Below are 13,720 nucleotides of genomic sequence, written 5' to 3'. Positions count from 1 at the left end.
TATCACGTGATAGAAATCAAAACTCCCGCGCATTTCATTTCTATAGCGACGGTGTTGAGAAAATCCAATATGGTGGACGAATTCAAGGTTATTTTGTAAAAACATTGTAAAAAACACGGTTAAAATTCGTTTGAACCCATACGAACTTTGGCACAAAGATGGACAGCAATATTCGGAAACTTGTTCACGCAGCGTCGCAAGATAATGACGAGTCTGCATTGTTTGAGGCTTACAGCAAGTTGAAGAAGGAAAGGCAATCGTCAGATGACAAAATCGATGCAGTTTCATCGGATCTTTTCGTATTGTGCGCCGAAGCAGCGCAAAAGGTATGTCGCATTATAACAACTGTTTAATTTTAGAGGAGCGTAATTTGAACTGGATTAGAATTCCTGGTGGAAGTGCTCCACCTGCATGAAACTTTTAACAATTGTTAATTGTACATATCAAAAGTAAATTCTAATTCGACCAGAGTTGTCTGCACTCAGCTTAATTAATTGATTATGCTCAATCAAGTATTCTATTTGAAGGTCTTTTAAATAAGACCTCAGCGGTTGAGGAAAATTAAGTTAGCACGGGGAAAGGCTTAGTATAACAATCAGTGAAAACGGAAAAATTTTTATTGGTCCTGATATGGATAAGATTTCTGCACAACCCCATAGATACTGTTTTAAAACAAAGTCGTAATCCCAAAGGGAATCTACTGTTTTCGCTATTGTTTTCTATATGCATGAACTGTATGCATATAACTGTATTCCTTAGGTTTTAGTTTAAATGCACGACCCCATAAGCGGCAACGCTTTAATCACCATCGTGTTGAAATAAAAGTTGTTGTTGTTGTTGTTGTTGAAATATGGGGCTGTGCAGGAATCTTACCATGGTATGTCTGAGGTGTCAAATGTGCAGAGTGAAAATGTTAGTAATTAAATCTAAAAAAAAAAGAAGTGAATGGGAAACAATGATTATACCAAATAAATCAAACCTTTATATTATTTGTAGACAAGCAGCAGTAACAAAAGAAAAGTTTTGTTTACCCTTTGTGTATATCACAACAAACATACCAGTATTGTGGAAACAATAATGATTATGAATATGAAACCAATCTTCACAGTAATTAACACTACTTACACGCAAGCAGTAGTGAAAATAAGGCCTAAAAAACTTCAGGCCTTTATGGGATTTGAACTCATGACTTTTGCAATACCTGTGCAGTGCTCTACCAACTGAGCTAACATTAGCCAACTGGGAGCTGGTCGTTATATTGGTTCATAATGAACTGGTGGAATGGTGAATCAGTGACTGTGAAAATATGAAAATCATATATGTGAACTGTGTTTTTTTTGGAAATGAATATGAGTGTGACCTCCACACTAATGAACACCACTTAAGCTGTAGTGAAAATAAGGCCAATAACATATCCACAACACACAACTTGTTCTTTACTCTATCTTCTAAAGCATGAAACCTCTATAATTTTACGAAGTGTATGCCACTTCATCGCAACTTGGTCTTACCCTTCACTTCACAAACACAGGGCGGTGGTGCTGGAGAGCTCTCTAAAGGTTCCTTGCTTTTCTTGTCTCTAGAGAGGCCAATTTTCTAAATTTCTATGGAACAATGATCCTCCTTGACCCTATGGAGGTGCTGTTACATAACTATCATTCATGTAATATATAAATTAATTTATTTGTTCACATGTTTATTGTTGTTTATGAATTTGTCTATTTTCAACTAATGCATTTCTTTTACCCTGTACAGCATGGTCAATTTGATGTCATGGATGACTGTGTAAAAATGTTTTTTCAGAAGACTCCTCCCTCAAATCAGTTTCTATGTCGAGCTTATTTGTGTCAAGCTCAGCTCAATGCTCCAACTTCTTCTAAGAATCCAGTGAGTTTTGATTTTATTCCTATTATAACTGTTACAATTTTTACATGTTCCAGGGGTCTCCTTAAAAGCTGTTTACCAGTAGTCTATGGTTACCTGTAAGACCTCTTACCAGTGTCTGTTCAACCTGCATGCAGGCTCTCATGTTTGGTTTTTGCTTTATGGCCCCTTTCTAGGCACAACAGCCTATTTCACCATTGCAGCCTGTTATTGAAAAATATAATGAAACCCCTGGGTTCAGTTGTTCAAAAGGTGGATAACACCCTCTGATGGATAATTTGCTATCCAGCTGATAAGTGCAAACAAAACATACTGTGCTATCCACCAGAAAGAGATTTATCAAGTGGATAGTGTTATCTACCCTTTCAACAACTAGGACCAGATGTTCCTCTCCAGAGAGCTTTTATGAATTGATTTAATTCAATATTTATCCAATTTCACCTTTGAGTGATTTTGAAAGAAGAAGTATGATTAAGAAACAAGTTAATTTTAATTTTGCTGCAAACAGTTATTGTTTTGATCCATATTTTGAGATTTGAAAGATCAACCTATTTGTTCAAAAGCAGTCTTCAAATATGTTAAAAACTGAAGTATGGGTGTGCTGTTATTTTGAAAAGAGTTACATAGAAACCATATACACTGTATAACGCATTTTTTGTAAGGTGCAAGATGTAAGGGAAAAAAGCTTCAAATGCTAGTTTACATATGAATAATAACAGTGCAACGTCTTTGTATATTGAGTTGTTCTTGAAAAGAAAAGAAAAATTAATTTTATGCTATCCTTCCTTACTGATCTTTAACATCAAAAAAGCTCATTTTAAATTTGTGAACTTTTTGTACATAATCTAGATAGAACTTCCTCCACTGACTGACATTGCTTTTGGCATAGACACAGTTTCATTGAGCTAGGCATATTTGTAATGTTTTCACAGGAGCAACTTGATAAAGCAGTGGAATCCCTATTGAAGGCAATTAATTTTGCTAAAAAGAATGTTAGGTATGAGTTGCAATCTATTTGTAAATAACATTGCTAGTTAAACTCTATATGTTTATATTAATTAATTGTGGATTGCTTGTATAATTTATTAACTTACATGAAATGGCTGTCCATTACTTCAGTCTAGAAATTTCATTACAGGTACTACTTCTTGGTGTACAATGCTTCAGTACTGTATTGGCAGTTCTGTCGTCCTTTCCTTAAGCCCAACTATCGCCAATATTTGGCTAAAAGTCTGCATCAGGTTGTGAAAGCACTGGATGATATTGATGACAAAGATTATGGCTGGAGAGCTCAGCTAATGATGTGAGCATTCTGTTTTTTTGTTTTGTTTTTTTATTCTTTTTGTTTTTTTGTCCTTAGATATTCAGACCTATATGCAATTCAGTAAAGCAATTAGTACTATCAGTGACAGAAGTTTGTTTCTCAGCTCTTCCTCCTCCTCTCCATTTTCACCCTGAACATTTATTTTCTTTCCATAAGACTGTTCTTGTTTTTGTCCTTCTTCTTGAATGCTTGGTAATTCATGATAACATTGGGGTTGGGGAGTTGGCAGAGTTCTTTGGGTGTGTGCATTGGGAGGGGTCATCTAGAACAGTAAGGACAGAAAAATAATTATAGCTATCTTTATTGTTTCTCTGTCCATATTAAAATGAAAAAAGAAAACATTGTATTGCATCAAGGTTTGTTCATGTCATGGAAAACCTGGAAATCCATGGAATTTACAATTTATTGTGATGAGTATGGATCATGATGACTAAAAATCTCAAACAAATTTTCAAAATGGAACAAACCAAGACATAGAGTGACTCTGATTATTATTTTGTACATAACTTTGAAATCATATACATATTAATTCTGCAATGAACTTTTTCAGTCATTTTTTAATGTGTATCATGATTATGTTTTGTACATGGCTTCAAGGTCAGTCTCACCTTTGTCTTAGTAACTAACTGAATGCTTTCTTCTGAATAGTGCATTGATTGAATGCCATGTGGATGCAGGACGTAAAGAAGATGCCACTCAAATCAGTATTGCCACTTTGGCATTCACTAAAAGTAATGTTCCTTCATTATACACAACTGTACTAGGACTGCAGGTGAGGTCTGCAATGATCAAATGTTCAGATCTTGTTTTCTACTCTTTACATTTCACATTTGGTCTTAATGTACTATTTTTCTGTCTGCTAGGTTTGTCATCGACTGATTGATTTGTCAAAAACATCAAAAGAAGCAAGAGCTTCCAATGAGTTGTACATGTTCTACAAGATCCAAAGGCTTAGAACGTGAGTTGTGATAAATACACATATTTAAAGGGATATGTTGAATTAGAATTCTTCAGAATATGGTGCCAAGAGGTTTTCATCAAATCCATGTGTAGTACAAATTATTCAATTCCCACAAAAAATATAGCTGTACAGATATGTACATTACGTTTTGAAACTTTGTATATTTCTTGGTCATCATCTGTAAAAGTACAATGTGTTATCTTGAAGTCACACTTTCTGAATTTAGATTAGGGCATCTTGAGCCAAACAATAATCATCTCATGTTTTTAGTGTTTCTGTACATTGTCTACAAATTGGCATGTATGAAATTTTTAACCCTTAGAGAAGTTCAGTTTTAAAATCAATGTCAGTCATTAAGGCTTAGGCATCATGACATCCTTACCCTGATAAATCTTTTTTTGAAGCTAGCAATAGTAAAATTAGAAATGCCTTCAAGTTGATAAATGTGCAAACTCTCATACACACAGAAACTATCAAAGACTTCTAGTATTGTTAACAATTTTCAATTGAAAAATGTCACATTTTGTCAACAGCTTGATTGAAGCAGATGAAAAAGTTGACATAGAACAAGAACTAAACAAAATCTACAAATCAATAGTCAAGGGGGTGGATGCCACAGATCGAGCTAGTACAGCCATGTCTACAAGTACGTCAACCAGCAAAGCCAGCTCTCCTTATGTTGTTGGAAGTAATGACAGGTGAATAAAACAGTTCTGCAACCACATATTTGATATTTAGAATGTACAGCGCTATGTTCTCCAATCAAACACTTACAGCTAAAATGTACCACTTGTGATGGCTTACTGTAATTTGCAAAATGAAATAAAATGCAATGCAACACAATGAAACAAAACAAAATGAAATGCAACAAGATGAAACAAAATGAAACAAAATGGAATGAAATCTGAACAAAATAGAAATCTGTAATTTGCAAAATGGACATATGCTAATGATTTGCATAATAGAAATCTGTAATTTGAGATTCCTATTTTGCAAATCATCAGAATATATCCATTTTGCAAATTACAGATTTTCATTTCATTTTGTTTTGTTTCGCAATTACAATAAGCCCTTGTGACAGCACATATTAATATAAGTACAGCGCAGTGTTCTCTAATCAAACACTTACAGCTAAAATGTACTACTTATGATGGCACATACTAATACAACTGCAGTAACTGCTTAGAGGTTTTGAAATTACATCAGACAATGTTATGAATTCACAAGTTTGGAAAAAAATCTCACAGGTTAAACGGAACACCAGGAAAGACACTAACAGAGTCATTGTCTGGTTAAATATCTCCTAGTAGTATTGAACATTTTCATAGTGACCAATGCTCCAAAAAGCTGCATGTGAGTTATATAAAGAGTGAACTCTGCTTTATTAATTGATCTGATTTTTTCTACACTCAATCTTCTTCAGGATACCACTTCTCATTGAGTTGGCCAGACTCTGCTTGGAGCATGATAGGCATGATTTAGCCTCAGACTGTATTGAAAATCTTAAAGGGGGTGTTAAGGCAAGTAGTAGTTTGTTGATCAAGGCATTGATAAAATCTTCATCATTTGCAATTGGTAGGGTGATTTGATTGAACTATTACGTTACACCCTTAACCCTTTACACCCTAACATTAGTATGTATATTCTCCATACTATTCTATTTACATTTCCTAAAGTGCTGACAAGGAGAATTTGTTTCACAATCAAGAGTTTCTTAGTTGGTGATCATTTTCTTTATTCTAGTGACCTAACTGTGTGATTCAGGGGTGATACAGCGAGGAGAAATTAGATGCTTATACTCTAAGGGTGTAAAGGGTTAAGATGGGTTTTCACTAGAGAGTCAAAGATGTTCCCCATTAAGGTTTCAGTCTGTTGTCTAGTGATTCTGGAATTTAGGGGAGGAGGGAAGCCAGATTTGGGATTGTAAATAATTGAACCAAACACAGGATCAAAGCATTTTGCATGGTGGGAAGCAAGATGTATTGCATCAAAGAACCAAGGGATCTGCAGAGAGTTGTCTTTTGAATTGACTAAAATGAATGTGGCAGGGGATTGGAATTAGTAGATAAAAAACATCAGGATTTAAAGAAAGAAGATGGTTTGGTCAAGATAGTAGAATTGTAAGACCCCGTAAGGGATTCTTATATTTCAATACCAATGAGCCTTATGGTTTTATTGATTTTGAACATGTTTAAGTTTTTAAAGACAAATCTAAAGTTGTATCATGTATTTTCAGACTTCTGAGACATTGCTGGAAATTGAGTTCATGAAGTGTGAGTTGATGGTTCAGTCCCTTGGCAAAAAGAAAGAAAATTACAGCAAATCTGTGGTGGAGGCAAGTATTTTATTAAAAAAACATAGGGTGAACCTGTGTACCTTGGAGCCACCCATTTTTCAGTTTTGTAGCCACCCAAAGTTCACATTTTATTTTTTGATTTTTACTGGCATGTATGAGGAATAGAAACATTTAGTTCTGCAAAAAAAAAAAACAAAACAAAACAAACTTATAAAGAGATATCAAGGTATATTGATTGTCCAAAAGTGCATCCTATAGACTTCATTTATTGAAATAACCAACCCCAACTTTTTTACCTCTGTTCAGATGGTGACTGGGTGGAACTGTCCAGAATGAATGTTAGGCTTACAATATCACATTATGGTTATGTGTTTTCTTTCAGAGACGTATTCAAGCAATCAGAAAACTTGAACAATGTATAATGACAGCTGTTAGAACCGGAAATCCAAATATTATACAGGTCTGATAACTTTCTTATTGTATAAATGACTTTAATTTTTCACTGTAACTAATGTTTATTGATAACACTTTCTGTACTTATGATTGCCCAATGAACACATTTGTTGAGGGGAAGAGAGGACACCTCTATGGAAGGGTAATTCAGACCAGTAAGAAGAATGAAGAGGTATAATGTTATGATTATTTAAGGTATGCTATGTACTGTGATGAAAGTTAATTTTATTGTTTTACAGACAGGATGTGTGACAATGTGGAATCTTACCCTGCCTCTTCTGCAGTCAAATTTGCGACATCATGTGAGAAAGCCCCTTACCCTTGCTGCACAAGCCTTGGAAGACATTGATAGGTACATTAAGCAAATGCACAACAAACTTTTATTTCAGAAAACCTTTTCATTATTTTGTTTCCAAATGTTAAAAGAATACCTCTAATTAAAAATATAACTCTTAATTAGGTATTTTTATCTTTGAGATTCATGTAAAATACATGAAAGTTTGATAATTTTCATTAATTTGATAAATTAATTTGATAAATTGATTTAGACCAACCAACATTCAGGGTCTTAAAAAAACTAAGGAGAATGTGCTGCCTTTGTTATGACATTCTAGTCCCCTCGGGTAAGGACAATAAAACTGTAGGCCCTGTCTCCTGCACATAATATGTGCTGGTTAGCAGGTGACATTAAAGAACATGCGCACTTCTTGTAAATGGTAGGGAATGTAGCTCTGGTGTTGTTGTCTGGTCTTGCTTCCAAAAATTCCTAAATTGCAGTATGGCTAAAGTCCCCTGCAAAGTGTTATAAAGCCATTATAAGGTGCGTTAGAGGACACCATCAACATTAACATTAATTGCTCAATATTGCATTTTTGCTTAAAGAGTAAGCATGATCTTTTCTTGTTTTATATATTGTCCTTTAGTTTGTTGGTTCTGTTACGATGCCAGATGCACACAGAACTGGCTAAATGTGAAGAGGCTGAAGATCAACTGGAGTATGCTGTCACACATCTAAGAAAGGCGCTTGAACTGGATGACTCAGGACAGTATGGTGATAGATTACGCACTGCCCTGACAAGGCTACAGTTAAGAGCCACTCTTTACAAAACTCCTGAAAGGCCTGAAGATTTGGCTGCTATGATTATAGAGCAGGTTAGAATCCCGAGTTTTTGATTAACAAAGAGCTGAGATTTTAATCGGGCTGACTCTCTTGTGTGGTTACGCACCTTCAAGATTTCAATCAGTGCAGTTTTCTTGTCATACTTTTATGTTGCAAAAGATTTAGAGAATTTTCAACAGAAAGCATGAGAAAGCATTGAAATTAAGAAAACATCAATAGTAACATCATATACGACATACTGTTTTAATTCAAATGAGTGGTGCATCAATCAGTCAATCTACTAAAAAATTATTCCACGAGCGCGCGTTGGATATGAGATGATAGTTCGGGTGGAATAATTGTTTTATCGAAAACGCTCCAAATTATAGAGAAATCTTCCCAACATTATTTTACGGAATGTTACAATGTACAAAAACACTTCCGGTTTAACTTGTCTTCATGCGCGATAGTATAATGGCTTATAACCCATAAGGCCATGTTGCATGATAAGCTGAATCATTCACGCCTTATGATTGGTTCTTACTTTGTGATCTGTTGGAGAACAGACGCATAGATGACGTCACCATTAACAATATTTTGTTAATTTTGCTTTTCTATCATATAAAAAAATACAGTTTCCATATTGCCGCAAGTCCGTTCAGTAATAGATCACGGAAGACGGTAAGATGTGGTGGGAACATCAGTGACACAATTGAGAGCGTCTCGTGCGATTCTTTGTTCTTACAACATTTTGATGTCATCTTTGATCTATTACTGAACGGAAGCACGGTAACATGGAATCTATTTGTTGATGAAGCTGATGAACCCTTTACACCCTAGCATCAGTATGCATATTCTCCTTACTGTCCTCTGTATATTTCCTGATGTACTGAAAAGGAGAATTTGTTTCACAGTCAAGAGCTTCTCTAGTTGGTGATTATTTCCTGTATTCTCTCGACCATAACCTGTGATTTTGTCGAGATATTGTAAGGAGTTAGATGCTTGTCACTCTTAGGAGTCAAAGGATTCAAAGGTCTTTAATATTTGCTTACTTCTCTACAAAAACTGTAAGAAATGCGATTGTGTAATAGTCATGCAAAACTTCTAATTTAGAGGTCCGGTTTTGAGCCCTGGCTTGGAAATCTTAGGCGCTACATTTTGTAATAATGAAATCCACAATAATAACATGGCTGCCAACTTACAGGCGAGGGCTAGTGATGACTCCAGCACAGTTCGTATGAAGAGAGCTTCCTTAGTGAAGGCAGGGGAGGCGTTGTCACCGGATGCCTTCATGCATGTGCTTGACAGTGAGAGTAATACAAAGGACCCATCTACTGGGAAAGGTCCACCTACTGCATTAGGAAGATTGGCTGGAAGAGCAAAGCAGTTTGAGAAGGGAGTCAGCAAGGCTGCTGGTCATTTAAAGAGGCTGGGAGATGAAAGCGATCAAGAAAGGTGAAGGAAAAAATACACAAACACATGTGTTACTGACATTTGCAGTGCTTAAGCTACGACAACTACTAAGAGATTGTTATCTCTTGCAACTACAAATTTTCAATGTGAGAGTAAGTGTAAGTGTTAGATGAACCAAAAGAGGATGAAACAACAGATTGCTCGGCCAAAAAATTGATAAAAGTTCTTTTTGTTCCACTAGAGTTCGTATTTGGGCAGATTTAGCCAAGACTGCGCGTAAACAGCAGGTCTGGGATGTTGCCCGCGTTGCTGCTAGATTCTGCCTTCTTTATGACGACAATCGTTGGTCGAAGAGACAATCTACCAGCACATCAGAGAAAAATGGTGAAGGTAACAATGAGAGAGATGATCCAACAGGGAGTAAGTCGCCGTTACCAGGCGAAGTTGGCGGCAGACTTGATGCAACAGGAATGAAACTGTTGTATCCCGAGGGCATGACAGCATTTACTGTGGAACAGGATTTGTTGAGAACGCTGGCTGAAGTTCGTTTTATTTTTGCTGAGGTTCGTAAACTGAAGTTCATAGAAGACGAGAGTTATCTAAAATCAGAATCTGACTTTTTGGAATGGTTTTGAAGCCATTGTGAAGATCTAAGTAACGAAGGCGGTCCTGATTATAACAAATGATCAAATGTTATCAGCTTTAATTCTTTAAATCTCAAGATCGCATCGTTAATCCTCCCCCCCCCCCAAAGCTGGTACGTATTTCCTGGTAAATTAGTTTCGAGGATTAGGTTTTAGATGAAGATAACAACTTCTATCTAAATTGCTGGATAATTCATGGATATTATACGGATAACTGCTGGGAGTTGAAGGGTCAAGTAGAAAAATCAAGTGTGTCCTACTGAGTAATTTCTAGATTTTATTTGACTAAACTTTAGCAGCAGAACTGAATCACACAACGTTTATCTTCATGAGAAAGAATTTATGAGGCCTTTTTACGGGTACTATTCGTACGCAGCATGACAATTTAGTCCAATATTTCCATGTACGGAATTCTTTTTGTTTAAATAAATTCTTGCTTAGGCTTTTTTCTTCTGATGAAGTAAGTCGAAGTTTAACAGATGAATGCTACACCACAGCCCTGGATTATCATTGTGGGTTAATTATTTAGCGTACTTTTCCCCTCGCATTACGTTTTTTTTTTGTATCGTGGTGACCCCTAACCCTCCCTTTATAATGGTCCCTTCCCTACAGGCTTTGGTACAGTTACTAAGAACTGAAGGAGTCCAACTGGGTGACAAACCAGTGCCACCTGAGGATACCATCAAGCTGCGCCCTAAGCGATACGGTGATCAGCTCGTCAATTTTGATGATATGCCAGAATGGGTCTCCTATTGGTAAGCAACATACATGTATCTCTTTTCAAAATAGCAGCTTTAAATTAAAATTGGCGATGTTAAATCATACAAAAAATCTACACCCATCTAGCGCTCAATTTCATTATCTTTTTGTGATCTTGAAAGATCTCCCTTCTTTTCACGCTTCTTTCCTCGCGAGTGATGCGCCTCGCGGCAGTCGTGCTCGCTTCGCGTGTACTTCCACGTGCCTGATAAGCGCATCAAAAGGACTCCTGTTCTGCCACTCTCTTTCACAAACGTTCTTTGGGATGTCGCGCAATGCTCGTTCTGAGAGAGAGAGCATTGCGTGACTTCTCAAAGAACGGCGACGATGTTCTTATTGTGGTCAGTTTTGTCAAGATTTATGTTTCACATATTTTTCCCCCATTCTGTTAGCAACTGGGTTTCGTCTTTGTCGAATGAGGTGATTTACAGTTTCCAGCGAGCCGCTGAAATCGGCGTAGAGCTGAAAGAGTCATGGCTTGTTTGCAATTCAGCTGTGTACTTGTGGAACTATGCAACCCACATGCTGTCACAAGGCAGACACAAGGAAGTCATTCCCATATTCTCGCCTGTTTTGGAAGCAGTGAAGCTTACCGGACATGCAGGGTGAGAATGTTTTCATGAGGCTATCGATTGCAGTGAAACAGGTTCAACATATTTGGGAAAAGGAAGTTAAATGAAAGAAGAGTTCTTTCACGCGGTTAATGAAACGATTTGGTATCAATACGATACCAAGTGCATATTTTGACCAAGGTGTCTCAACATTTTTCCAACTGCCTGTGCGAGTGAGTATTAAAATACAGTAAAACTACTTCTGAGGAAGATTTCAGCTCAAACTTTTCTTTTCAACAGTGAAACAATATTGTTGTGCCAAATTTGTAATGCCATTGCTCAAGGTTACATGCAGCCGTGGATCCCAGCTCTTCCCACCCCTCCCACAGCATCAGCCACACCCAGTAAAGACAAGAGTGAGAAGACTGAGAAAGTAAAGGGACGTCAGAGTGGGAAAGGGGCCAAGGGAGGACAATCAAAAGGATCACTACAGACAGTTACGATCGATCCTGAAGCTACACCCGATCTGAAACAAGCATTAGATGTAAGGGAACTTTTCCATAACAATCTAGTACATGTTGAATGGGATACGTGAAAATTTTGTTCATTTGAACGAGAAATTGTTTCCAAGTATGGCTGTATATTTCTATCGTGGAGCGTCATTAAGACACTTAAAGTCGCGAAGATGAGGCTCCAATCCTGTGAAGCGTCGAAGATTTTCTTCTCTCTTGTTCGACCAGTCGTCGCGCCGCTTTGGAAATTCGCTGTAAAATCACTTCTTTGTAAGCGCTTTCTGTGGAGTGCTTAGCCTTCTTAGAGGCGGGTTTCGCGTTATTTGTGGGAAACTTTGTGGCCTAGTGATCAACGCTGTGTGAATTGAAACAAAAATGTTCAATTGCCACTTGGCGCTGGCGTAGAAAAGTTAATTTCGGGCCCTGTTACTTGTAATACGATTTCTTTATTTTCGTTCTGCACTGTTCAGGTGTTGGAGTATGCATTAAACACAACTAATGGCCAAGAGCCAAAAAACCTAGTACCGATCGGTGCTCGCCATCCCTTAATCACTTCCTGGGTGTTCTGTAAGCAGATGTTGAATCAGCAGATGGCAAAGAATCTTGGTCGTGATGATGAGGTTAGGTTTTGCTACCGTATACTATTGCAGTTTTGAAAGTTCTTCCTCCCTCTCGTCTGCTTAAGTTAGTAATTTCGTGTTCAAATTTTAATTTTTAGAATCCCCATAGCCAGGGCCCGATGTGCCGTGCTCTGTGTGCGGTTGAGATGCTGTCTCTACAGAACAATGGCCTCCCAGAATTCACTGGTACATGTCCTACTCTTGCCGAGGTGAGTCGGTGATTCATGCTCTTTCAAGCTTCGTTACAACAATAAGTTCCCTTTGAGAAGTTTCCCTTGAAAATAAACGAATGTTGTCAAAGAATAGATATGTCAGTGTCCTTGACTTGGAAAGGAACTTATCTGGGAAATTGTGAAGGGTCTGTGGGAAATTCTACTCCAGCTTGGTTTGGTTTACCATTTCTCTTCGGCAGTAAATACAATGTAAAGCGAAAACGTTTTGTCTTGTTATCAAGTACTCCCCCTGTGGAATTGTTTATTTGTTGCCACAATATCCATCAAATGGCGATTGAAAGAAATGTAGCCCATGAAGTCTATCAACCTGAAGTGCCACTCGAGAATCAATTCTTTATTTCATTAAAAAAAAGTGACTTAGATAACTCCTAAAACCCCAATTATCTGGTGCAACGGAGTCAATTGCAGTCAATAACAACAAATTCTTCTTTCTCTTCATCGAGATTCTCTGAAGCATAAAGCATCAACAGTTCTCCACCATTGCATATGATCCTGAGCTTTGAGACCCATTTCTTCCCATCGTGCCCCTCTTTCTACCGGCTGACCACCTTCAGTTGTTTTGTTTTTTTTTTCTTCCTCCCTTTCTTTTTCTTATTAGAGTAGAGCCTCTGTATTTCTGCTTGTTGAATTGAACTAGCTTTTCTTTTCCTTCGGAAATATTCGTTCGAGATGATTCATCAACAACGAACGTACTAAATCATTGGCAATTGAATTGGGTTTTTTTTTCTGCAGACTGTGAAAATGGTAGATGGCTGCCAGTGGAGTGACGGTCTGGTAGAGTTACAGATGTGGAGCAGGCTGTCGGTGTTGGCTTTCAATGCTGACAATCATTCACTAGTGCTTCACTGTGGACAGAGGGCTGTGGAATTTGCCGACAGTGATAAATGCCTAGCTAAGCGACAACCCAAGAAACCAGATAGGTGCGAGAACAATCTTACTTCTCTTTCCGCTCTCTCTAACTGGGAACTCTC

General features: G+C 37.3%; 1 protein-coding gene across 2 annotated transcripts in view; it reads left to right on the top strand.

Annotated features, from left to right (window-relative positions):
* The first annotated feature begins 29 nt into the window (after positions 1 to 29).
* LOC113667457 (cilia- and flagella-associated protein 46) overlaps positions 30 to 13,720 on the top strand; it is a 45,650-nt gene continuing 31,959 nt past the window's right edge. For both annotated transcript variants that reach the window (XM_089196152.1, XM_089196151.1), the window contains exons 1-20: positions 30 to 326; positions 1,756 to 1,887; positions 2,817 to 2,881; positions 3,023 to 3,187; positions 3,857 to 3,980; positions 4,072 to 4,166; positions 4,703 to 4,867; positions 5,593 to 5,689; positions 6,406 to 6,504; positions 6,848 to 6,925; positions 7,158 to 7,270; positions 7,842 to 8,070; positions 9,222 to 9,472; positions 9,672 to 9,993; positions 10,687 to 10,829; positions 11,226 to 11,438; positions 11,685 to 11,928; positions 12,367 to 12,516; positions 12,615 to 12,725; positions 13,482 to 13,669. In XM_089196152.1, the coding sequence (XP_089052278.1) occupies positions 159 to 326; positions 1,756 to 1,887; positions 2,817 to 2,881; positions 3,023 to 3,187; positions 3,857 to 3,980; positions 4,072 to 4,166; positions 4,703 to 4,867; positions 5,593 to 5,689; positions 6,406 to 6,504; positions 6,848 to 6,925; positions 7,158 to 7,270; positions 7,842 to 8,070; positions 9,222 to 9,472; positions 9,672 to 9,993; positions 10,687 to 10,829; positions 11,226 to 11,438; positions 11,685 to 11,928; positions 12,367 to 12,516; positions 12,615 to 12,725; positions 13,482 to 13,669 (3,152 nt within the window). In that variant the 5' untranslated portion in view covers positions 30 to 158. The remainder of the gene's footprint in view (positions 327 to 1,755; positions 1,888 to 2,816; positions 2,882 to 3,022; positions 3,188 to 3,856; positions 3,981 to 4,071; positions 4,167 to 4,702; positions 4,868 to 5,592; positions 5,690 to 6,405; positions 6,505 to 6,847; positions 6,926 to 7,157; positions 7,271 to 7,841; positions 8,071 to 9,221; positions 9,473 to 9,671; positions 9,994 to 10,686; positions 10,830 to 11,225; positions 11,439 to 11,684; positions 11,929 to 12,366; positions 12,517 to 12,614; positions 12,726 to 13,481; positions 13,670 to 13,720) is intronic.

Source organism: Pocillopora damicornis, chromosome 2, assembly GCF_964200805.1.
Source record: "Pocillopora damicornis chromosome 2, jaPocDami1.2, whole genome shotgun sequence".
In the NCBI taxonomy this organism is placed as follows: domain Eukaryota; kingdom Metazoa; phylum Cnidaria; class Anthozoa; order Scleractinia; family Pocilloporidae; genus Pocillopora; species Pocillopora damicornis.
Note: the sequence above shows the minus strand (reverse complement) of the source record. Positions and strands in the feature narration are given on the sequence as shown.